General features: G+C 42.5%; 2 protein-coding genes across 4 annotated transcripts; both read right to left on the bottom strand.

Moving 5' to 3' along the window:
* Window positions 1–2,675: 2,675 nt before the first annotated feature.
* Window positions 2,676–3,747, bottom strand: LOC133912653 (horcolin-like). 2 transcript variants are annotated; one of them, XM_062355506.1, is made up of 3 exons: window positions 3,603–3,747; window positions 3,266–3,469; window positions 2,676–3,171 (listed from the first exon to the last, which is right to left on the bottom strand). In XM_062355506.1, the coding sequence occupies exons 1-3, from the start codon at window positions 3,603–3,605 to the stop codon at window positions 2,869–2,871; spliced, it is 510 nt and encodes a 169-aa protein (XP_062211490.1). In that variant the 5' UTR covers window positions 3,606–3,747; the 3' UTR covers window positions 2,676–2,868. The 2 variants fall into 2 exon arrangements, with proteins under 2 accessions (XP_062211490.1, XP_062211489.1); XM_062355505.1 differs by having other exon boundaries at window positions 3,266–3,660.
* Window positions 3,748–16,123: 12,376 nt separating this feature from the next.
* Window positions 16,124–17,097, bottom strand: LOC133912652 (horcolin-like). Of its 2 annotated transcripts, none has more exons than XM_062355503.1 (3): window positions 17,033–17,097; window positions 16,657–16,866; window positions 16,124–16,563 (listed from the first exon to the last, which is right to left on the bottom strand). In XM_062355503.1, exons 1-3 carry the CDS (start codon window positions 17,033–17,035, stop codon window positions 16,321–16,323), a joined length of 456 nt encoding a protein of 151 aa, XP_062211487.1. In that variant the 5' UTR covers window positions 17,036–17,097; the 3' UTR covers window positions 16,124–16,320. The 2 variants fall into 2 exon arrangements, with proteins under 2 accessions (XP_062211487.1, XP_062211488.1); XM_062355504.1 differs by having other exon boundaries at window positions 16,666–16,866.
* Between the last annotated feature and the right edge of the window lie 9,152 nt (window positions 17,098–26,249).

Here is a 26,249-nt window from a genome sequence, read left to right as displayed (position 1 = left end):
GCCCCTACAAAAAGCCAACAACAAACAACATCAAAATCTGATGTTCAAATGTTCCATTCGGATAGCTTTCATATCTATGCGAGAATAAAAAGACATCTAGAAGAACAAAGGACAAAGACATCTAGCAGAACAAAGGATCCATACAAAAAGTTGAGAAGGGTGGCTCAGATGTAGAGTTATTAGAGAATGCTAGGCTCATAGCTTCTCAAGGCATCCAATGGCATGTCCTTTCAGAGGATGGAGGCGGGAGCTTTCAGAAGAGGGTGGCGGGTGGTAGGGGCGGTGATAAGCTGTGTTGGGTAGAAATGCGGGGGAGGCGTGGGAATCGAGTGGATGGCTGCGTCCGACCAATTTTACTAGATGAGTTCATCCAGATCCGGAATATCCTTCTAAGTAATCATCTCATCCACTTTGTCCTTCAACTAAGTTCACAAATTCGTTTCACATCTGAAAACCAGACCTCAATGAATTTTTGAAATTCATGAATACCTCAAAATGCAGTAAAAAATTGGTAATAATTCAGCTGAATTCAACAGGTTAAACTGGTTTGATCGAGGCAAAATCTGATCGAATCGACCATTTGGTAACCGGTCGAATTCAATTGAATTCTATCAAAAATTGATCACATTTCCTGCATTTTGTTTGTGGTCAAAAACCACTCGATTTTCTACGAAAACGCTCGATTTCCATCCAAAACCGTTCGGTTTTTTATCGAATTCCAGTAAAATTCAAGAAAGACCAAAAAATAACTCAATCTTGTAAAATCAATAACTAATTCATCTGAGCATAAAATCAAGTGAAAAAACTTTTTTTTGGTTTTCTTATAATATGATCTACATGATTAAAGTATTTATAATCATCAAAATGTTGAATATTTTCTGTGAGAAAATATACTTGCTAAACCTAGTTAAATGCATAGTTAATTATTTGCTAATCCAAAAATCATGAAACCAATTTTGTTGATCTTCTTACATGATCCCATATCTTTTAAAAATACATGAACTCATGAAATAGTTAGTCTAACATGCAAGATTATGTAAACGTGTTACAACTAGATTAATTCATAACTAACCCATCAGACCTCCAATACTAGTGGAACCACTTTCGTTAGTTTAATTATACTATGCTTTATGTAGAAAAAATAGTTTAGACATGCAAAAGTTAATTATTGTGTTGTTTCTTAACATGTTTGTGAACTTTGTGCTTGTGACCTTTGTAAAAATTATGGAGAAATTAATAAAACTCTAAATGAAGTGAAACAAATTTTAAAGATCCTCTTAAGATATGCCCTACACAAGAAAAATACTTGTTTGCATGTTAAGCTTTTCCTTAACGTGATGGGCACAATGTTTCACATACAGCCCATTTTAGTTTTTTTTTTCAAACTTCCTCCCGATAAAATAGGGTGCAAATGACAATATTTTTGAAAAAAAAAATCTCAGAAGGTCTTAGAATTTTCTCTGGTATTTTTTTTAAATAAATGTGATTTTTTTTAATTTTTTTTGAATTCAAATTCGAAAACCATTCAAATTCAGAATTCGGTTTTCGCAAATGTCGAGCGGTTTTCGACAAATTTTTAAACCCTGTCTTCAACCAAACACTTCAAAAAGCTAAATGGCCATCTCCCATCCAAAAAATATCCATCCAACCAAATACACTCATAATCTCTTCACCGCCCACCCATTGAGTCAACTGGCGCATGAGGCCCCCCTCACGGGCTGATGGGCCATGGTTGAGAGTTCTACCCCGTCCACACACGTTTTGAAAACTGTTTGAGCCCCGTGCACATGGGTGGGAATGTGTATTTGAATTTGGATTTTCGACGCGATTTTCACTTGAACCGTGCACACGTTTTGAAAACTGTTTGAGCCACGAGATTGTGTCGTGGGGCATTGTGACGAGGAGTACCCAAACGGTTGGTTGATTAGCCCAAATTATTATTAGGCGATTGTTTGTGTCGTTTTTCTAAGGTGAAAGACGATTTCTGTGGAGGCGCCATGACTCTTAGCACTTGGTCCGGTTACTAGGGAAAGAAAGTTGTGATTGTTGTGCCACACAGGGGTGGAGTGGAGTGGAGGTTGGAGCTCTAGGCTTCTTCTGCGCGTTGTTCGTCATTATCATCGAGTGGAGGGGTTTCTTCTCCCCTCCTCATTCTGAATCAAGCCATTGCTTGTTGAAATATTGTACGTATTGCTTGTTGTGATTCTTTAACATTTGTGAAGCATGTGGTTTATCTTGCCTCAACTTCTATTCGTCTGGTCCTCCGCATCATCTTGCTCAAAAAGCTGGTTCGAAGTTTCAGTGTCAAGTGTTGGCGATCGTTCCTTCGCATGGCGGTGATCTGAGTTCTGTGAGCATACATACTGTCGGCTATTTCAGCACTGTACTAGCTGGTGATTTGCCTCGACCTAGGTGTTCCAGTTGAGGGGTTCCCCATGGGTGTTGAATTTTCCTATATATTATCTCCTTTTTATTAATATAATTATCAGTTCTTCGTACCAGTTCGTAAAAAAAAAGATCGAGCGTGAACTAGTTTGCAAGGCGCGCGGGTACATAATGGTTTGCTGTTTTCCCACACAACTACTAAACGAGGAAAGAAAGTCGAACGGATCGATGTAAAATTAGTACGGCTAGATGATTATTCTGAATTCAGTCAAATCAAGGAGAAACGAAACGAAACGAAAATCCTCTTCACAATTTTATTCGAAGTGCGTGTAATCCACGGCAGAACAACAGGTGAAAATTGAACGAACGAAGAACCCCGCGCATTGGAACACCACACATCAGCGCATACTATGATCCCGGACTTTTTGCAGCAAATTATATTACATGTGGTAAGAAAAACAGCAATTGGCAGCAAACCATGAATCACTGGATCTGACTGACTGGAGCGGCATCATCAGTTGGTCTGTTTGGCTGGTCGCCGGATTCAGACGGGAGGATGTAGAAGCCGATGGCGTCGAGAAAATCTCCGGCGCGGGCGAACATGCCGACGATGCTGCCATTGTTGAGCACCGGAACGTTGAACGGCGTCCCGGCGCCGCGGCCGAATGGCCCGTAATTGGCACGGTTGGTGACGAACTTGAGCGAGCTGATGGTATGGGTGAAGTCCCCGATCGGGCCCACAGTTCCGGCGATCTCCGTCACGTACTCGGAAGCGTCGAGGATGATCTGCGTGCGAGCGTGCACGTTCACACATACGCAACGAAACAGGAGCCGAGATGAAATAATTAACGTAGTAGTATCCCCTCCGGCGATCACTCACCTCCTCGTCGCCCTCTCCTTTTCCGTTGCCGCCCCAGGGACCGGCCGTGTGCAGCTGCTTCTCCCGGTCCCGGTAGGAGAAGGCGATCCAGTCGATGACCTTGCCCCAGCGGAGCTTTATACTCTCGAGCCGCTGCGGCGCCACCGTGATGTCGAGGGGGATCCCGGCGTCCCCGCCCCACGTCCCGACCTTGACCAGCGAGCTCTGCACATACACAAGCCCGGCCATGAGTGAAGAATTGACATGCTGGCAATGCAACTACACATAGCACAGCATGGAGCTCAGAGTGAACGAAATGGACTAAGAGGAGAGGAGGTAGGAGACAACGGGGAGAGACCATTTCGATCGTCAACTTCTGCGCTGCTGCAGAACAGAGCACCAGTAGATAGATACTCTTAATGCTGAGTTCATGTCGCTTTTATATGGAAGAAAGCAGGAGAGTAGTTGGTATGGGTGGATGTGTGCCCTCCACGTCCACGCCCTCCTATCTATGTGCATCGATCTCGTCAGCTTCCTCTGCCTGCACAAGATTTATGAGGAATTCTGCTCTTTGGTCGACAGAAAATTCGGTGGTGACTTTGATATTATACCTGTTGGAATATAAGGCACTTTTATATTTAATTTAATTCATAAATAATTTATGAGCAGAAACTGATAAACTGATATGATCATATTACCAAAGCATAATCTAGACATGTGTACGAAAACACAACAAATGACTAGATCTACTGTACACGAAAGTAAAAATCGTAGGAAATAAAATACGAGTAACATGATTTTTACGTACTCGTTCTGTGCTGTGGAGGTTGTTGAAGATGCTGGTTACATCGTGTTGATGGCACCATCGATCCTGCTGACGATATGCCGAAATTGTTGACAATGACAGCGGGCAGCGCTCAAGCGACCAGAAAGAAGAGCCGTGGTGAAAAACTTGAGCAGTCGCGCGGAGCGCTACCCAAAAACCTTATTTGTCCTCTCCTAGTGTAAAATATCAAGAGCGAGGGTTTCGGAGACCTACTCTCCCAGTTGCCGGTGCACGCCGATGCCAAGATGGAGTAGACTACAACGGCAACATAATAGAAAAAGAAAGAGGTAAAAACCCTAACTCTTATATAGACTCATATAATGAGAGCGTTCCTAATTTTAGGACTACTCTCAATTAGCAGTCTATATTTTTTATACCCAAAGAGGTTGGGGTTCTTCATATATATATAGGAGAAAACCCTCCACATCCACCTCTATTAGCAATATGGTATTAATAGAGGATGGACCTCAATATAAGACACCTCTCCACAATATAAACCTTTAAGATTTATTAAAAATTATTACATAAGCTGATCCAAAAAATCTAACAATACCTAGCTTAGCTAGCCTCCAAATGGTGGTAGTTGCCAGAAAATTGCTCGATCTGGAGACAATTGACCGACCTATTTTCTGCCAATTAAAGACCAAGCTATTTTCCACCTCTAATTAGTGTGTGTGTATATATATATATATATATATATATATATATATATATATATATATATATATATATATATATATCGTTAATACTTTTAACGAGCTACATATCTGGATTTGCAAAATTTACTCATCTTTATCACCGAATTGGCAAAATCTCTCTCTATATATACAAACTAACTAGAGGTTCATCCGCAAGCTCTACATTGATCTAAGGCCGTTGCGGTAAGAAAAAAAGATAAATATATTAAAAATTCCAAAGAAAAGCAAAATATCTGACTCTTTGTGTTTGTGGGGCTAATTATGGCTATCAAACCATAACCAATGGGTGTTATTCAGCTTGGATGTGTCATACGAACATATACAACACACTAGCCAAACTAGTATGGTGTCGTTCCTAATCAGTAGGTAATCCGATGCAATTTTAAAAAGAGTCCAATATAAACACGTTGAAAGCTAACTCAATGGTCTAGGGATGGGAGACCTAACACATGAGAAGGGATTTGTTCTATTGCAAAACAGAAAATGAAGCTAAGTTTCGAAGGAAAATCAAAAGAATAAAAGGCACGATGAGCCAGTTGAATTGGAAATGAGCTCACCTTAGTCCAAAAAAATACAATACAGAAGTATATGTGAAATTCTCTCTGTATTGTAGACATAGTAAGTACTATAAATTGAACTCATAGTATCTACAACTATTGTCATATAGAAAATAAACGAAAAAAGATAATTCTGGTAATAGCAGCTAGCTTCATAATTGTGCAGAAAATTTAGCTATCAAATAAATAATTTTAATTGTATACGTGACACATTCATTTGAACATGTGGATGCAAACGCAATTTGAACAAATGCATTGATTAAATCCAGAGGGGGAACAATGTGAATGGGGACAAAAAGAACAGGAAGGCGATGGTGTAAACAGAAATGAAGTATCCATACCTGGATGTAGACTGGTGAGCATTTACAAGGTAATATTGGTAAATAAAAGTGAGATAGAGAGATATATGAATAAATTTTATTAGTTACTAGTTAAATGTCTATGCGTTATGATGAGAGTTAAAAAAATTAAAAGATAATATAATTGACTGAAACATATTCAAAATAACACGAGAACTTAAAAAAAGTATCTAATTAGGAAAAAATAATCTATCGAGCACTTGTAAGTATATAACTCACCAGAGAAATATTTTGAGTAATTTATAGTGCTTATGTGTCCACCGAAATTTCGGTGCCCATGGACTCCCTCGTTTGACCTGTTCTCACTACAGATGACGTTGATCTTCTATTATTTACATACTCTGCCAACTTCTAGGAATGATACGCGCTTCAATAGAAAGGAATGGTCGATTCAATCAGTCATTCATCAGGATAATGCCGCTCAAAAAGCACATTATAATGCTTTTCATTCGGAATAGATTACTGATACGTTAATAGAGATACAAATCCTATTTCCCCTCCCCGGACAATGAATGATGTAGGGTTTATTACAAGTCTACAACTATCTGCCATTCAGATGCTGCTTTTAAAGACCAATTGGAGATTTGGAGGCGGTACTTGGAATCCTCATCTTCAGCTCTACGTACCAGACTCCTTGGTCACTCCACATTCAAGCAAAAGCTTTTCAAGCTGAAACGGCTACTCAAGCATAGGCCTAGCTATGTTGATGGTTTTGGATATTGCTTATCTTTGGCAGGTTCAAGGATGCATCTTCAGATCTGTCAGGAATTCACATTTGCAGCTGCCGGACTGGAGGATAAGACCCGTGATTCAGCGAATCATGCGGCAAAATCAAATTCTACAAGGCTCCTTTCTGTACATTCCAAGACAACTGAACACTGTTGCTGATACTTTGTCAAAAGGCTTCACAGTAGAGCAGCAATGAAACTATCACTACTTGTTCAAAATGTAAGGCATTATGATGGTTGTCCTATAATTAGCAAAATTTGTATAACACCATCCTGGGCAAAAATCTGTAAAATTGCCTGCATTTAAGAAAATTCTGAGACTGTAAGGAGAATTTGCCTTAAAAAAACAGCGAGCTAAATATTTTCTCCATTTTGCAATTGGACTTTCCAACTGAACAGATTGTGAAAAAAAAAAACAGCGAGCTAAACATTGCCCCTCTTCTTCCCTGAGAGATCGATCCATGCCAGCACCTCCAACTGATTGAAAAATCAGAACAGAAAAGATGAACCAAGAATGAGAATGGCGAAATTGTGAAAGCAAGTAACAACGAACTCCAGATCGGTCACTGCTGCCGCAGGCGTGGCATTTTTAGCCATTGGCCCCCTGTTGAACGACGCAAGTGAAGACAATCGACGCTAGAAAAAAAAGAGATGGGTGACGGATGGGATCACTCAGAGTTTGGGATGGTAGTTATTTATAGGTCAAGATGAGAGGTGGGTGATGAGTTGCTTTCAAATTTTTTAAAAAAATCAAAAATAATATGGATACATAATTAATTTTAGAAAAAAGTCTGCTTTACTTCTCCGAACTATCTCGTTTGTCCGAATAACCCTAATTCATGTTTACAAATATAACACCTAGCATATCTAACACTTACCCAATCTTTCTCTCTATAGATCCTTTCGAAATCTTACCAAACTTTGAAAGTAACGACTCTTGATCTTTTAGAGCTGACGCTTGCTGACATATGTGCACTTGTAGAGACTGATGATAGAGATGCTATTGCATGTGAACCTGTTGGAGGTTCATCATTGGGTCCTTAACCTACATCACTGCTATAAAAGGGGTCGTAGTCCCCTAAGAGTTCCTTGAGAGTCCTTGAGGAAAAAAAATCATGATCAATAGACGTATCATCATGATCATGATCACCGGCGTCCATGATCAATGTCGAATGGCACTAAAAAAAATTCAAATATTCAGAGATAGAAATAATCAAATAATAAAATAAAGAATGGAAGAAACAAGAAAGAACAATGATGCAAAAAATCATCATGATTTCTTCAAGACAATAGGATGACAGTGTTGAAATTTGTTAGATTTGTTGCAATAATTCAAATTAATTTTGCTAAATTATCGCAAATTCTCAAGAACTTTGAGACAATACTGAGAGGAGAAAACAAAAGAGAAAATATTGTTACTAGTGTGGAATGGAAGGATAGGGTGATGATCTATTTATAGGTGAGAAATGGTTATTTTTGCAAAAAATTGAAATTTTTGGAGCCCAAACGGTTACAAAACGGCTAAAAATTCAAAAATAACAGGTTAACGGGTTAAATTGGCCGGGTGCAGCCTATTTAACCTGTTAACCTGAGCGTGCCCGCCTGTTTCAGCCCCACGCGCCAACGGCTAGGCGTCGGGCAAGGCGTGTCGTATCATGCCGAGGTAGCCGTGTCTTAGCGTGCCTAGCCGTGCCGCTAGCGTGCCGGGCCGATCGTGCCTCTCTGGACCCTATCATGCTGGGACAGATCGTGCCCGGCCGTGTTGTGCCAGCCTGACCTAGCTGAGCTCAGCACAGTCCAGTTGGCTAGCTTTAGTATCGGGTAATAAACCACAGTCGCATCCAAAGAAAAAGGAGATTAGTTATTATCAAGAAAAATTCATGTGAGCAAAGTAGAAGAATTAGATCTTGTTTGGCAGAGCTACAGCTCCAAGATCCATGCAGGTTTTGATGTTTGTAGCATAAAATAAGTGATTTAAATATCTATTTTTAGTCCAAAATAAGAACAAGATGAGTTCGTAGCATAAATATCTGTTTTCAGTTCAAAATAAGAACAAGATGCATCAACCCTCAATCTATCCACAGCTTCAAGAATTTCTAGAGGTAGAGACAACCAGCTTCAAAAATTCTTAGAGCTGGAGCTCTACCAATCAAGTCCTTCATTGCTCGACTCCGAACTAGAATTCAGTCAAAAGATTATTTTTAAGTAGTTGAGATTACTTGATAATTCCTTTGAGAGAAAAAAGAAAAAGAAATGTTTAAGAGAGCAATCATTCGTTTTCTGCTACGTGTTAGCATGGAAACAAAAGGCGGTCCAGGCGTCCATCAGCATTTTTGGGTTCCTGATCGCCAAAGAAAAAAGTGAGGCAATCACTGCAATTAGTAATCTTATTGCTTCAAAATGCAATTAATAAATATTTCAAGCTTGCCATCCCATGGCAGTGGCACCAATCTTGTTTGATCAAAAACCATTACCATGGCCTAAAAAACCTTTGGTTAGTTGAAACCTCCACCAAGCAAACCAGCACAGACAAATTAGGATCAAGAGTTAGGACGAGAACTTGATTGGCATGAAGCAAAAAAAAAAAAAAAAAAAAAAACTAAAGAGGAGAAACAGACAATGGAAGAAAAGGAAGAAAACTACAATGAGTTAATTCTAGCAATAGATCATTTTGGCCTCTCGAGTTCTACTCGGCGACCTCGCTTCACTGGTCGCTTCCATGAGGGCGTAGACGTGATGTTCTTAGCCAATCCAGCTAAGGAGAGACAACAGCCACTCAGTGTCACAGGTTCTTGCCTATGTTCTTCTCTTAGGCATTTCTACAAACATGGTGTGCGCATTGGCGATATATCACAACAGAGGGAGCTTGGCATGGAGCTCTTAGCCTCGAGGAGGAATATGGCATTCTTCTGCTTCTTTCTTCCTTGCTCTGCCTCCTAAACCGCCATCGCAATATGCACATCCACAATCACAAACATCCCATATCTCAAGAGATGCACATACAAAGACATTAGGCATATGCACAAAGATCTAGGAGAAGAGAGATGGGGGGAATTAGGAGGAAGATCTCGCCTTGGACGTCGAGGTAGCGGACCATACTTACTCGACCTTGGTGTGAAAGTCGAGGGCAGACATGTGCCTTGTCCTTCTCCATTCCTTGAGCCTCACCTCCTACCGCTCCTTGAACCCGAGGCTGCGATGTTTGATGCCTAGCATGCAGCGGTCGTGACTTGCTAATGGATCTAGTTGGTAGCCACCTCAGTAGGAGGTCACTGCGGCAGGAGGTGGTGGTGTCAAGACTGGAGTTGAGATGACAACATTGACTAGTGAGTCTCTCTGAGGATGATCCAACAGGTGCTCGCATCATGAGGTGTTGACGTGTTGATGAGTATTGGTGTGTGTGGGGCCCTGAGGGTGATTGAGTTCCTGGGGTATATAACCAAGCAATGTTACTGTTTCCAGTATGGAAAATTAACAGAAAGTTTAGACCATTCTTCTTTCTCCTTTCCTGCTTCTTCTCCACGCCATCATATTTGCTCGGTTCTCTTGCTCACATAATGGTGAATTCCACTGGCAGCAACAGGTATGACAGTTGGTAACAAATTCAATGATCATCGACTTCACCTTTGTCCCTATTGATCGTGGGTTCCTTTGGTTAGAGTGGTAAATCCGACTGGCGGTTGAGATTGAATTAATCCGATTCTGATCGTGATAAATTTGACATCCCATAAGTCTTGTTTCGGTTTGCACAACTCGAGGACGATCGGCATGACACCTCCCAAGCCTTTGCCACAGAATGTCTTCATCCTTCAGGCCATGGAGGAGGCAGAGATGCGTGCGGATGATCACTGGGACCAAGTCCTAGCAAGTCTAGATATGGTGGTGTCGTAGATGGGAAGCATTGATGCGGCTCAACAGTAGATGTAGACCCAACTAGATATCACCACCAAAGTGGTGGAACAATCTGCACGCAAACAACAAATTCTTGCGAAGCAAGTCAAAATAATGGTCACATCATTGCTCGATTGACGATGTCACAGATGGTGTCTTTGATGGAGGAGATGACTGGACATTCACCTCATCATGAGCTCTTGCAGCCTGCACCTCTGCTTCCTCGATCGGGTGTTCGTCTACCTCCACCTATTCATCCAACCACAACATCTAATTCTCCCTTCAACTATTCAACCTGGGGACCGACAGATGTATGCCTAATGAGACTGGTTTGCCTCACAATTCCATTCTCAAGCTATTGTTTCCAAAGTTTGATGGGGCCAATTTGAAGATTTGGAAGGACAAATGCCTCGATTACTTTACCATCTTTCATGTTCATGAGTCCATGTGGACAACAATTGCCTCCTTCCACATGGATGGAAATGCGGCACGCAGGTTGCAGGTCTACAAAATGACTCATGGGGTGGTCTCTTGGTCTCAGTTCATTCATGCTATAGAAGAAAAGTTTGGTGCCAATGATTATCGCCAGGTTGTGAGTGTGTTGTTGAAACTCAAGCAAACTGGATCTATTGATGATTATATCAAGGACTTTGAGGATCTTCATTATCAAGTGGCGGTATTTAATTCTAGGTATGATTAATTGTTTTTCATTTCTCAATTTGTGAATGGGCTAAAGGAAGAGCCGTGTGGTCCTATGCATTCCCAACTCCTTGAGATAGTGGTCGATCAACATTTCTGGCTCACATTCATCAGGAGGTGTTGGACCGCTCTCGAACTCATATATCATCTCAGGTGTTAGTTCAGAAGCAGCACACTTCTTCCTTCAAGCCTAAATCCAAGCAGAATATCGGCGTGCTCATGGTTTATGTTACCAATGTGGCAAAAAATATGATGTTGCTCATGTTGACAAGTGCCCAAATAGGTGAAAGCTCAGGTAAATGCCTTGGCTTTGAATGAGTTAGACATGGAACTATCTGATGTTGTCTTGAATCAATTAGCGGAGGATTGCTTGTCTGTAGATTTCTGTCAATTATCCTTGAATGCTATATCTGGAACTTCTGATATGGATCAGATCAGAATTAGAGCTTTTGTAAAGAACCAAGTCATGTTGATCTTGGTTGATGGCGGTAATTCCCACAGTTTTGTCAACTCCTCTTTGGTTTCCAGATTGGGTATTTCAACCACCTCAATCAAGCCTACTCAGATGAAGGTAGCAAATGGTGATATGTTGTTGTCTGATCAGTTGGTTCCTCAATTAGAATGGTGAGTGCAGGGTTGCACTTTTTAGACATATATGAGTGTGTTGGATCTAGGGGCTTATGATGCCATTTTGGGGTATGATTGGTTGAAGCAACATAGTCCTATGATTTGCCATTAGGAGGACAAGATTTTGGAGTTCACACACAAAGGACAACACATTAAACTTCAGGGTATTCTTCAATCTGCACTATCTATATCTAAAATCTCAACTGAACAGGTGGTGAAGTGGAGTAAGGGCAATGAAGTGTGGGATTTGGATGTGCTTCAATATTCAGTGCCAACATCAACATCTGAATTTCCTCCAGGGGTCCAAGAAGTCTTAGCTCATTTCCAGGATGTCTTTGGGAACCTTCTAAATTGCTACATGCAAGAACATATGACCACACTATACCTCTTGTCCCAGGTGATGTTCCAGTTAACTCAAAACCTTACAGATACTGTCCTTTGCATAAAGATGAGATACAAATATAAGTAAAAAATTATTAGCTGCTGGATTAATTGCCCCTAGCGCTAGCCCTTTTGTCTCTCCTATGCTCCTAGTTCAAAAGAAAGATGGATCTTGGTGTTTATGTGTTTACTACCGCAAACTGAATGCCTTGACCATTAAGAACATATTTCATATGACAATTATAGATGAAATTTTGGATGAATTGGATGAAGCACATTATTTTACTAGCCTTAAATTGAAAGTTGTTTATCACCAAGTTAGGATGGCTATGGAGGATGAGTTTAAAACAACTTTCAAGATACACCATAGTCATTACCAATTTAGAGTGATACCTTTTGGTTTGACAAATGCTCCAGCCACTTTTCAGTGTGTGATGAATGAGATTATTGAGCCATTTTTGAGAAAGTTTGCTCTAGTATTCATAGAGATATATTGATATATAGTCCTTCTTTGGATGTGCATTTAGAACACCTCAAACTGGTCTTATCTAAATTAAGGAAACACCAGTTTTATATAAGAAATCTAAGTGTTCCTTTGCACAAAACCAACTTGTATACCTGGGCCATATTATTTCCTATAAGGGAGTAGCCACTGACCCATCTAAGATTGCTGCTATGCTAAATTGGCCCTCCTAGCAATATTACTGAGCTCAGAGGATTCTTAGGCCTCACATGGTACTATAGAAAATTTGTGAGATATTATGATATTCTTGCTAAGCCTCTCACTAATTTGTTGAAGAAAATGTTTCAATGGTCAACCACAACTCAAACACTATTAGATGCCTTGAAACAAGCAATGTCTGCTATACCTGTGTTGGCTCTTCTAAATTTCAATGACACTTTTGTGGTGGAGACAGATGCTTGTGACTAAGGTGTGGGTGATGTATTGATGCAAAAAGGTAGGCCTATATCATTTTGAGTAAAGCATTGAGAGAAGTTCATAAACATTTATCCATGTATGAGAAGGAATTCTTGGCTTTAATTATGGATATAGATAAGTGGAGGTCATATCTACAAAGGAATGAATTCATCACACAAACTGATAACAGAAGTTTGTGCTACTTGGAAGAGTAAAATCTGCAATCTGATATGCAAAAGAAGGCTATGACTAGATTAATGGGTCTCCAATTTAAGATTGTGTATAGAAAGGGAAAGGATAATGCAGTTGTAGATGCTTTGTCAAAAGTGGGTCATTTGATGGTGCTACAGGCCACATCCACTATCATCCCTATGTGGATTCAAGAGGTAGTCAATTCTTATGTGGCTGATCCTCAAGCACAAACACTACTGACTAGGTTGGCCATATCCAGTCCTGATGAGAATGGTTATTCGTTGCATCAAGGTATCATTAAATTTGCAGAGAGAATTTGGATTGGTGACAATTCTGCACTGAAGACAAAACTGATTGCATCTCTCCACTCTAGTGCACTTGGGGGACATTCTAGTATGCAAGCCACCTATCAGAGAGTTAAGAAAAGTTTTTGCTAGAAAGGGGTGAAACAAGATGTCACCAACTTCATTCAACAGTGTGAAATTTGCCAAAAAGCTAAACATGAGCATATACATTCAACTTGGCCTTTTGCAACCTCTTCCAATTCCTACTGGTATATGACAAGACATATCCATGAATTTCATTGAAGGGTTGACAAAATCTGAAGGCTTTGAGGTAATCTTAGTGGTGGTTGATCATTTATCTAAATATGCTCATTTTATTCCTTTGAAACACCATTACACTGCAGTATAAGTGGCTAGAGCCATCTTAGATAGTGTAGTTAAACTGCATGGCATACCCAATTCCATTGTATCTGATAGGGACAAGGTATTCATTAGTGCCTTTTAGCAAGCATTAAATTTTGGAACACTAAACTATTGTTCAACACATCATATCACCCTCAAATTGATGGGCAAATGAAGTGAGTCAACAAATGCTTAGAGATGTATCTTAGGTGTGATGTGCATGACTCTACCGATCAATGGAAAGGGTGGTTGTCTTTAGCAGAGTTTTGGTATAATTCCTCATATCATACTGCTCTGTAGTGTTCTCCTTTCAAAGCTTTGTATGGTTCTAAGCCTAATTTTGGAGCAGTGCTAGTTCTGACTCCAAACACACTAGCTACTATTGTGGATTTTGTCAAGGAAAGGGAAGAACATTTAAAGGTGTTAAAGGAACATTTGGTAGTAGCTCAGAATAGAATGAAAGTCTATGCTAATCACCGGAGAACAGATCGAGAGTTGTAGGTGAATGAACAGGTACTGCTCAAAATTTAGCCTTATGCTCAAACGTCGGTGGTCAATCGCCCATTCCCTACGTTGGCCTTAAAATATTATGGACCTTATCAGGTATTGGAATGGATTGGTGTCGCTGCCTATCATCTCAAGTTACCTAAGAACAGTTGCATTCATCCCTTGTTTCATGTATCTCAACTGAAGCGTTTTACTCTTGATTTCACACCGGTTTTCACTGATTTGCCAAAAGTAGTCAAGCTGGATATTAGCATGGTGTAGCCTGAAATGATTCTAGACAAACATTTGGTGAAAAAAAGGGAATTCGGCAGTGCCTCGGGTGTTGATCAAATGGGCTAATTTATCGGCCGACTCAACGACTTGGGAAGATTTGTATGTCGTTCAGAAATAGTTTCCAACAGTGGTTGCTTGGGGTCAAGTAACATCTCAAGGGGCGGGATATGTCAGGACTGGAGCTTGGACGACAACATCAATGAGTGAGTCTTTGTGAGGATGATCCAGCTGGTGCTCGCATCATGAGGTGCTGACGTGTGTGGGGCCCTAAGGGTGGGTGAGTTCCTGGGGTATATAACCATGCGTTGTTACTATTTTCGGTATGGAAAATTAATAGAAAGTTCAGACCATTCTTGTTTCTCCTTTCCTGCTTCATCTTCTTCTTCTTTCTCCTTTCCAACTTCTTCTTCTTCTTCTTCTCCACACCACCGTATTTGCTCGGTTCTCTTGCTCACGTCACAGTGAATTCGACCGACGGCAACGGGTACGATAGGAGGCCATGACCAAACAAGCACCCCTTGCCATGCCTTTGATTCTGATCTCTATCTCACTTAGATGTTTTGCTATAGGGTGGTGGCCATGGCTTTGAACAGTGGGGAGGGCTAGGGTCCTGAAGAGGATGAAATTGGGAAGGGGAGGAGTGACGCTAGCTGGAGGAAGTGCAAGGCTCCACCTGCAAACTCCTCTGGTACGAGATCCATAGCGTGGTGCTAGCAGGAGGAAGGGGAAGGTGGCAGCGCGTATGGTGGCGAGGTGGAGGGGCTTGGGAGATGCCGATGTTTCTGTTTTGGTGGGCGGCGGTGCTAGCAGGAGGAAAGGGAAGGCGGCGGCACGCCCCAATGGAAAGGGGAGGAGAGCGGTGTGATTTTGGGAGGGTGATTTTGGAACCGATTTTGTACGAGCAAAACGGAGCGGAAGGGGAGGACGAACACAATAGATTTAGAGTGGGGAGAATGTTTTACGTTCTTTTTAAGCAACAGAGATAGAGATAGGCTCCAAGTTGAAGAGTATGAAAGAGGTTGAGCACAGTAAAGAAACTATTTTCTTTATGTAGTTGTGACATATTTAAGAGCTCTCTTCTTTACTTTATCATTTTAAAACTATACTCCTACCGTCTCAAAATAGATAACGTTTTAAAATTAGCATAAATATTAAATGATCATCTTACCATCTTTTAATATCATTCATTGTATGGGAAATAAGATTTGTAATAAAGTTACTTAATTGAGAGGTAATATTAGATAACTTAGACTAAAGTCACTCAAAATCGTAGAACGTCATATATTTTTAATATTATAAAAAAGACTAAAACGTTATATATTTTAAGACAAAAAAAGTATAACCTAAGCGACATTGCATATCAGAAGAAATAGACGTCAAGTTCGAGTTGAAGAGACCTAGTGGTAGGGGTGCTAGTCGATATAGTTCCCTTTGGTTTCAATCGGTAGGCTGTTGCAAAAGTCACCTATATGAAGAAAAGGAATCCGACCTCTCTCGCTGTCGGAACACAAAGTGTGTATAATAGCGATTGCAGGGGAAAAAATCTCCTCACAATTTATTCAATGTAACCATCCTCATTAAATTACCTCATGTCAGCACGCGCATGATCCGCGACATATTTGGAGAAATTATAGGAAACCAGCAATTGAGCGAAAACAAATGAACAGGAGTGGAACACGCGTCTCCCAAGCGCGCGCGGTCGCATGGATCGATCAGCTCGGCGGCTGCCGGATTCAGAAGGGAAGGATGTAGAAGCCGACGGCGTCGAGGTAATCTCCGGCGCGGGCGAACATGCCGACAATGCTGCCGTTGTTGAGCACCGGGATGTTGAAGGGCGTGCCGTCGCCGCGCCCGAACGGCCCGTAGGTGGCACGGTTGGTGACGATCTTGAGCGAGGTGATGACATGGGTCAGGTCCCCGATCGGGCCCACAGACCCGGCAACATCCGTCACGTACTCCGAAGCGTCGAGGGTGATCTGCGTGCATGTGTCTACAAGTATTCATACATCGTACGACGATGCCACGCTCAATACATTACCATTACTAATTAATACTAAGTGGCTCGCTACCTGACTCACCATCTCCTCACTCTTCCCTCCGGTGCCGCCCCAGGGGCCGGCGGTGTGCAGCTGCTTGTCCCGGTCCCGGTAGGAGAAGGCGATCCAGTCGATGACCTTGCCCCAGCGGATGGTTATACTCTCGAGCCGCTGCGGCGCCACCGTGATGTCGTGGGTGATCCCGCCGTCGCCGCCCCATGTCCCGAGCTTCACCACCGAGCTCTGCGCATGCACAAACCCATGAAGCGATCGAGCAAGACTTCCCGAGAAGAAAAAGAAAGCGCTGGCATCAGCTTAGATGTAGCATCGCCAGCGCAGTAGTGTAATTAGCTAGCACAGCGTTGAAATATCAGAGTGGAACACTAAGGGCAAAAGAGAGGAGAGAGACCATGTCGCGAGGAGAGCACCAGTGTAACGCAAAAGCACAGGATCGTTCGGATATAGAGGGCAGGGTAGTTGGCATGGGCGGATGTGTGCCCTCCACGTCCACGTCTCCATGGCGACTGATTTGAACCGTTATCGATCAGTGGATGAGTGGTCGTGATTGCCCTACTAGCAGCTGCTAAGATATGTCCTGATCGTCCCCGAGCGTTAATCTCGATCGTCACCTACGACATGCATGCATGGCTTAACGTACAGCACTTAGTTCTATCAATACAACAGTCCAGCAATACTACCCCTTCATGCGTACTTTTACCACGATTTTAACATCTGGGGACACTTAAAAGCCTACGACATGCAAGTAGCCAAGCACAAAATAGTACTATTTCACAACAGTGCAACACCTAAAATGATCCTTCAAAAGCTCCAAACAGCCAAAAAGAATCCCGTGCATCCATACAGAAGCAGAACTCACTCGCGACAATTACTCCATTTTTGACAAATTCACGGTTCTCAACTTCTCATACTTACAAATTTAGAAATTTCAAACAGGGGATCCTATGATTCCTAACATCTCGCGTATGCGTCCTGTGAACCAGGATTCAGGAACACCCCCAAACAGGGTCGGGGAGGGGGAGGATGGGCCTACATTTTAAATTTCAGCGACTCGTGGGCACTCTGTGAAATATGAAACCTGAGCCTGGTTTGACCCATTTCAAGTATCTGATTCATCAGACCTATGGATAAAATATAAAACCTAAACTCGGATCCGTCAGACGCAGAACCCACGAGTTCATCTTAAATATGTAGTTTGCAATAATTTTTATCAAATTATTTATAGTTTTACGAAATTTACTCATAAAAATATATTTCAGGGCCAAGCCATGAAGACATGCTCCCACATTGCTAGCGTATGGTGTTTTGCTAGTATTGTTTTGCGTTCACTACATGAAAAACAGACATGGGTGATAGGTGATGACAGTTATGGGTAACTGGTACAGTAACTGTCATCCCGAATGCGTCATTGATGACGAGTCATTGGTGACGGGTACGGACCCGTCACCAATGATGAAGAAAAAGTGACGAGTAATAACTGTTACCTGTCACCTATGACCGTCTCCCATGTACTGGGGAGAAACATATAGGTGATGGGTGACCTCTTAATCCGTCACTTATATTGTATAATAAGTGAGTTACCCGTCACTTATAGCTTTCACTCATGTACTTGGAGAAAAACATATAGATGAGGGTTGACCTATTCATCCGTCACTTATATCGTCTAATAAGTGACAAGTAACTAGGTTACCCGTCACTTATGGCTTTCACGCATGAACTGGAGAAATACATAAGTAACGGGTAGGCAGTTTACCCGTCACTTATGTGTCTCTTGCCTAGTAGGAATGTGCTGTTTCCTGGCTGTATCCTAGAACGTAGCCAGGATTTGGCGGCCGTCTTCTCCCTGCAAATAATAGCAACGCATCCAAATATATATCGAAAAACGCACTTGTATAAGAACTCGCTTCATCATATAATTGCAAATATTATAAAGTTCAAATGAATTCATTAAGAATCACAAATGTTACAAAGTTCCGATCAACTCATAATTACATAAGACTTCACAACCTAGGACTTCTATAGTGGAACTCGCCCTGTGGGCTGATGACTTCAGACACCATGAACTCAGCGATCCGTCATCAAATATCCGGGAGTGCACCCACGTCGAGAAACATACACTTGTATTTCTACATAATTTAACCCGTAACTAACGTCATGTTATCATGGAATTAAACTAATTACCGAAATTAGTTACGAACAATCTTGTATTGAACTTACATCGGGGGATTTAATATTCTTTGCTCAGAGCGTGAGGAGCATGTTCCACGCAGCATAGAATCCGCGGATGTTGCCCGGTAGTTGTTGGTGGCACTGCTGAAAAGAAACTTTATTGTTAGATGAAAAGAAAAAAAAAACAGCAACAGAGAATATTTGGTAATCTGTTTGGTAGCACTTACCACGTATATGGTCTTGTATGTCAGCATGCGGCCGGCTTTTGCGTCGTAGTCAGGTTGAGCTCGAATGTACTTGTCAAAAGCCCTGCATAAAGAGGAATCGATTATGGAGCCTTTAAATATTAGAAAAGTTTAATATGTGAACTAAGACTGGCAGAACTTATGTGTTGAGAAGTTGCTTTACAATGCTATAATCACGCGATCTAAGTTTGCCTTTTGCAGATATTGGTCTTGACAAGTCGACGTAGAACACCAAGTCCCACTTGAGGCAAATGTTAAGTAAGATCCAATGGCCACCAGTGTTGTGGGCGCTCATCAGGTACTTTACCTTTGAGTATTGTTGCATTGCCATGGCCACATGATTCACAGCATAGTCGGGATGAAGTTGGATGATCGATATTGTAATGGCCTCAGGGTCAAGAAATGCGACGGGATCCTTGTTCTCCATTGTTTCTTTCATCAAGTGTCTACAAATAAGAACACAGTTAGATTCAAGATTTAATGGTATTAATTAACGAATATCCAGTATCAAGGGACTTACAATATGAAGACCCATAATAATTATACGTCTAGGCCATCAAGGTTGAAGAGGTTATATAAGTCATTGAAACCCACAATGAAGTAGCCGTCTTGATCACTTAAAAAGTGTTATCATACAAGCCTGTACATAATAATTATGCAAGTCGATACATGCTTTTCCCGCCCTTGCTAGCTCATCTACCGTCATCAAGGGCTTCCCATATTTGAATTTCATGTTGGTTTGAGTCCACACTGGTACAATGTCCGTGACTTCTTCACCGATACAATGGGCTTCGACTTCGTCGGTACAATGGCCTTTGATATCTCCGGCAGGGGCTTCTTAGAGCCTTTCTTCTCAACCTCCTTTTCCTTCTTCTTTTTTGGGCTCTCTGGGGGAGACGGTATTGGATCTGGAAGCGAGGTTGCCGGATGCAGAGGAGAATGCGGTGAAGCCAACTTCTCTGGAGGAGACGAAGGCAGTGAAGCTACCTTCTCAGGAAGTGAGCGGTGCGGCAGCGGTGCACTTGGAGCTCGTGCAGACTGGGATGCACTGGATACCACGATGTCGCCCCTCTTTCACTGAATCCTTGATGAAGAGCTTCACCGAGAGTTATAACTTCCTCATTGGGGGGACCTCCAACACGTGATCGGTGGCATTGCTATGTACCATATCCACCGTAACCACGGTATAGCCTGCACGTATCGGGACCATATGTAAGATACGGACACCTGGAAGCACCTGGCCCCTTGCAACATCGATGTGATACCCGCCATGCATGATTACAAGGCTGCAGGGTGTGGGCCCTTCTAGCAGGTCAATTGTATCCAACTCAATCTCGATAGCAGCTACTTGTTGCTAGACCTCCCTGGAGGCGCATCTACTCTTCCCTGCAGCTCCGAGACTAAAATCCTATGACATGGAAATCTGTATTCCCTTTGCTACAAGCTGCCCCATGATGCTTGAGTAAACTTTCTGGGTGATGTCCCGTGTTAATGCATCAATGTCCACTGCACCTGACCTCTTCCTCTTCTTGTACATCCTGATGTCTTCGAAAAAGCCGTATTTCTAGCCCTGGGAACTTGATACACCTCGCACTCGACCTGGGTGCTCTGGTTTCCTAGCGCCGCTGTGAGAACATCACGTTCCCTGACCCCGGTGAAAGAACCTTGGCTGGCTTTGGCTACCTTTTCTTTGACTTTTTCTGCGACTACCTAGGTTTCACTGTTTCTGAATGTGATTTCCTCGCTATCGGATAGCTCACCCCTTGCACACAAATATGAACGCAATCGTCCTGGTAATTTATTCTAAGGATTCTCGCGGCCTTTTCTAGCTAATTTCAAGTCTTCTTCCTGTCATTTCGCCCTTTTTCCAGCGTACTCGGCTGCGCCGGTCCTATGGTCATGCTTGTTCTTAGCCCGAAGCTGCTTCTTCTTCTCACTCTCCCTCTTGAACTGCTTTGAGCTCTTCATCTGCACAAAAGCATCCCAATCGTTTCAAATGCTTGCAGCTCTCGAAGGGTGTCACCCCTTTTGCTAAGTATCGATTCACAAGTTTGCTCTTAAAGTTTCGGTGAAGTTTCGCGATCGCTTTCATTGCTGCATTGATCGCAGCGTTCTTTTGACGCTCGCTCATGTTTCCAAAGTACTCCAGATACTCCATGACGACATTATTGAACAAGTCCCTCTTCGCTTCGTCACTGAGGTCATCAAACTTAGTCGTTATCGGAACCCTCTCCCGAGCAATGAGCCATGCGACCCTCCGGAATCTATTCAGGGCCTTTTCATCCATAGGCAGCCCATCGGCATCGATTCCCGAGACAGTAACCTTGTCTGTCGGCCACTATGTTTGTATCCTTGGCTTTCGGGCTCGTGCAACACTACCAGTTGTCTGACTTGGAGACTGCGCTGCCGCCATCTAGAGAGAAAAAAAGTGGAGTTGACATAAACAAAGAACATTCCTCCATTCAACAAGTATAAAATGTATTGACTCTCTCGCATCAATACCTCTTCGGGGGATTGTATTCTTCGTCACTTGCCCGACGTTGGCTCTCCCGATTCGGTGATGGGTCAGGGCTCGGGCTGTGATACTAGCTTTTGCTGCTGCCGGAGGGGGACGCCGGGTGCGAGCTTGGGCTCCTATCCGCCCCATCTCGTGCCGGGGGGGGGGGCCTCTAGTTCTAGCGACCTCTGTGCTTTTGGTTTCTTAGAGGTGACAGTCTTCTTTTGCCCCATGAAAATCAAGTGTAGTATATTTTATTCTAAATAGAGGAAAGAAAAGGAATCAAAGCTAATTTCTAAAACAATGATTAAGCAGCAAGTTGATATTGTAAATGAATTGCTCTCAGAACACTACAGCTGGCCCCAGGACTTAGAGTTCCTGCCCCCTAGCTGTTACATAGATATATCATTGACTAGGCATGCATCTAAATTCTCAACTAGTGTCCAAAACCTGAACATAGCTCTCTAGAGATAAAACATCATGGAAGCTCACGGGAGAATGAACTCAATAGGATTTCCAGGTGCATAGACACATAACAAGTGAACACTACCAGTTCATCTCCAGGAGCTGCCAAAACCAACTAAAAACCTAAAGAGTAACCAGGCCAAAACTATTGTACTTAGATGGCATGCCCAATCTTAGATCAGCAATTCATCATCGAGTAATATAGTGGTCGCAACCATACTGCTCAGATCAGAAATCAAGCTTAGTATATTCTTTACACATGACATGGAAACAACATATGAAACATATATGAAATTGCTCAAAGTATCTGACAATAGGCATGAAACATATACGAAATTGCTCTCAGACTATGTATAAAAATTGGCCCCAAGACATTAAATGTCATGCCCCTTAATTGTTCTGTTGAACTCATCATCAATTGAGCTATTACCTAAGTTCTCAACTAGCAAACAGAGGCTAGACAAAATTCAAAAGAGTGTCTAGACAGTGCTGCTGTGATCAAACAAAGGGCCCAGAACTAAACATACTTAGCCAAGACAAAACTGATAGTAGCATATATCAAAAACAAAACTGACAATAGCATCATCACAAGCCTATATCTGAGCCCAATTTCAGTTCAACTACATCATCAAAGAGCAACACTCAACTCACCGAGCATCATCACAGCGCATCACTGTAAAGAGCATCATCACAGAGCATCATCACAGAAGAGGAAAACTCACTGAGCGGGGAGGAGGTGGCCGGGGAGGAGGAGGCCGGGGAGGAGGTGGCCGGCGCGTCAGGGAGGAGGTGGCTGGGGAGGGGGAGGCCGAGGAGGAGGAGGCTGGCACATCGGGGAGTCGGAGACCAGCGAGGAGGTGGCCGGGGAGGAGGAGGCCGACGTGGAGGAGGGCTCGAAGTCTGGGAGGCGTGGGGAGGAGCAGACCGGGGACTACGATGGTCACGGCAGCGGCGAACCCTAACGCGCGAAATAAAAAACTTAGCTAAAATGAGAGTGTGCACGTGCGAAGAAGAGCTAGGGCATATATACATATAAGTCATAGGTGATGGGTGATAAATGTAACCCGTCACCTATGAGTATTACCCATCACTTATTAGAAGTAAAAGGTGATGGGTGACGACTCGGCCACATGCGCATACGTCACCTATTAAGAGTCATAAGTGATGGGTTGAATTATAACCCGTCACTTATAATTGGCTCAGGGAGACCCGTTACCTTTGTCAAGTTATAAGTGATGGGTCATAACATGACTTGCCACTTATTATTGTTGCAGGGTTATTCATCACATATGACCAAATTATAAGTGATGGGTTTAGTTATTACCCGTCATTTATGTTATTGATGACGTGTAATATTATAACCCGTCACCTATTATCTGGTTCAGTGATGGGTCTATAAATGGGAGCGACCCGAGGTGATACAAGTGACGGGTCGCGTAATGACTTGTCACTAAACTGTGTCTCCTATGTCTGTTTTTCACGTAGTGGTTGTCTTTTATTCTGCCACCCAAAGAAGGCATGATTAGTTGTTGCTATCCAATTTTATCACTGAAAAAAATGCAATGGAGAGGAGGCGCTAGGGTAGAGAATAAAATGATTGGGTGGTGGAGTGACATAGAGAGAGCACGACGCTATAAGAAAAGGCGACTGACAGTGTGGCACGTTGACATCGTTTGAGAAAACAATACAACTGTTTGAGCAACTGGCTGCATTGTGTAGAGGAAGCATGTGTTTTCTTAGGAAACCAACATCTTACCATGATTCTTGCTCGCCCCTCGTGCACATGTTAGTATTATTTAACCACACTTTTTCCTAAATTTTTTATGCTTGAAATTTGCTTGTGTTTCAGGCGACGAATTAGCGGTGACGGGGTTAGGATTCAGGTTCCCAGCGGTGGATTCTCAGTGGCGGCAAGTTGAGAGGAAGCTCCAGGGGAGGCAGGCCATCCCAATGGAGGAGCTAGGCACAAGGGCAGGGCGCTAAGGCAGTGGGTCCTACCACGATTGCGGGGCGAGGAAAAACGAGAGGTTAGTGAGGGAGGGGCAGCAATTGCAGATCCGACGGTAGGGCTACCGCCGGAGACGGTCGGAGGAGGGCGAAGGCGGGGGAGCGAGAGGAGGGCGGAGACGGCCGGAGGAGGGTGGCCATCGTCAGGTGCGTGTGCGAGCGATGTGAGGATGAAGACAGTTGTGAACCCATCCAATGGCTCACGGTCATCGCCTGGAAAAAAAAATCAGGCATGTGAAAATAAACATCCCCTTATTTAAGAGCATCTCCAAGAGCCTCTCCCTATAGCTAGATTTAGGAATTCATAAAATCATTCTCTAACATACTCTGTATCTAGCTCCTTATCTTTACCGACTCCTTATCCCCTTCTGCTCGCTACTTCTACGGAGCGGCAGTCAACTCCCTGTCCTCCATTTTTGGCCATCCCGCGCTCGGCCTCCCTCCCACGCCTGCCTTCCCACGCCAGCACGCCCGCCATCCCGCACTAGACCGCCTGCCCTCCTGCGCACAGTCACCCACCATCCCGCATGTGCCCTGCCATGCTCGGCTGCTAGCCATCCCACGCCACCCTAGGTCACCTTCGCTCCACCTACGATGTCGTTGCTGCATAAGCAAAAGCCCTCCTTTGGCTTCTCCCCCGCCTAGCCAACTCCGTCACCAGTGCGCAAGGCTGCAACAAAGGAGGTGGCATGAGGGAGAGGAGCAAAGGATTGGAGGCTTCTCTCGACAGCAGAACCAGAGGCTTCACTCGACAGAGCGACATCGTCGTTCTAGGTAGTACTTCCCTCCTCATCTTTCTCCTTCCCCCTTCCTATATGGATGAATGATATGTGTGTCGAAAGGTGAATGGATGGTTCTGCAATGATGAAAATGGTAGTGATAAAATGCTAAATCGTGTGTGTCAGCTTTCTGATCTTTCACCTTGACAAGCTATCAATCATTTTTTTAGTAATATATGATGCTGGTGAGCTTTCCTGGGAATGCCTATGCAATTTCTACTCAAGGCTGAATGCTAGAAGGGAATGCTAGTAGGCAATTTTTTGTGGTGGCTTAGATGAAACAATTTGCCATTAGTTCAGATGTACTAAATTATTATGCTATGAAGCAACAAAGTAGCAACTGCCATAATTAATCAAAATTAGAGAAGCTATGATTTTGCATAGCTTCATTGATGAAGTGGATTCCATGGTCCGTTTGATGTTCTAATTTTAGTGATTTGGCATTTGTAGTTTGATAGGCTCAAACTTGCTTGAAGAAGGTCTCATGTACTCTTGTAGAAGATAAAACTTGAAGTGTGTTTCAGAGAAATTGAGTGGCAATTTTAAGATTATATGTATATGTTAATATCTCCAGGTAGTTAGGATTTATGTGGTTATGTTAGAAATTTCGAGTTTTTTTATAAGATTTTGTGCAGCATCGACATTGATATTTACAAATTTATTGTTTGAATTATGTGCTTGTCATATTTGTGTTTACATTATTGTTGCTTGAGTTTCATAGATGGAATGAACAAGTACCTGTATTGTTTTATCTCACATGCAAACTGTGTAATACAATAAAGATTCTCACAAGTCTGTGAATTTAATAGGGACTATGGACGAAAGTGGATATTATACTATATTGATGAATGAGGAGAGCAATGAACTGGTTTGGGATGGATTAAGTAGCCCATTTGAGGAGCAAGTAACACTAGTTGTGGAAGTTACTCCTACCGTGAGACCAAACTAGTGAATTTCAGTGAGAAGGGAGATGAAATATTAGTGTCAGCATGGCTCAATATCAGTATGGATGCAATCCAAGGCACCGATCAAACTCGTTCTACATATTAGAAGAGAATTTATGATTATTTCCACTCCAAAAAGGACTTCACCTTAGATCACACCCTCCCTCATGCATCATTGGTCTTCTATTCAAGAAAATATCAACAAGTTTGTCAGATGTCTAAGCCAGATCGAGGGTAGAAAGCAAAGAGGAGTTTCTTACCAAGACAAGGTTATTGACAAGTTTCCCATATAATTTTATTATCAATACATCAACATGAATTGGTGCTAAACATGCTGACTTTTTTTTACTTGTATAGCTAATGCAGGCATGCTTTTGTTCAAGTCGGAAGATAAGACCAATAAGTTATTTCAATTTATGCATTGCTGGAACCTCTTACAAACACAACCAAAATGGATTGATAGGCAAGCTCAAAAATCATCTCATAAAAAATAGAAGATATC

This window comes from Phragmites australis, chromosome 3 (genome assembly GCF_958298935.1).
Source record: "Phragmites australis chromosome 3, lpPhrAust1.1, whole genome shotgun sequence".
Classification (NCBI taxonomy): domain Eukaryota; kingdom Viridiplantae; phylum Streptophyta; class Magnoliopsida; order Poales; family Poaceae; genus Phragmites; species Phragmites australis.
This window is presented reverse-complemented; position numbering and strand designations above follow the sequence as displayed.

Bases quoted from the DNA above. Each gene is read 5' to 3' on its own strand.
- LOC133912653 (XM_062355505.1), bottom strand. From the start codon at position 3,493: ATGGCCGGGCTTGTGTATGTGCAGAGCTCGCTGGTCAAGGTCGGGACG. The intron at 3,172-3,265 runs GTGAGTGATCGC...GCTCGCACGCAG, and splicing joins AAGGAGAGGGCGACGAGGAG to ATCATCCTCGACGCTTCCGA.
- LOC133912652 (XM_062355503.1), bottom strand. The intron at 16,564-16,656 runs GTAGCGAGCCAC...ACATGCACGCAG, and splicing joins GTGAGGAGATGGTGAGTCAG to ATCACCCTCGACGCTTCGGA.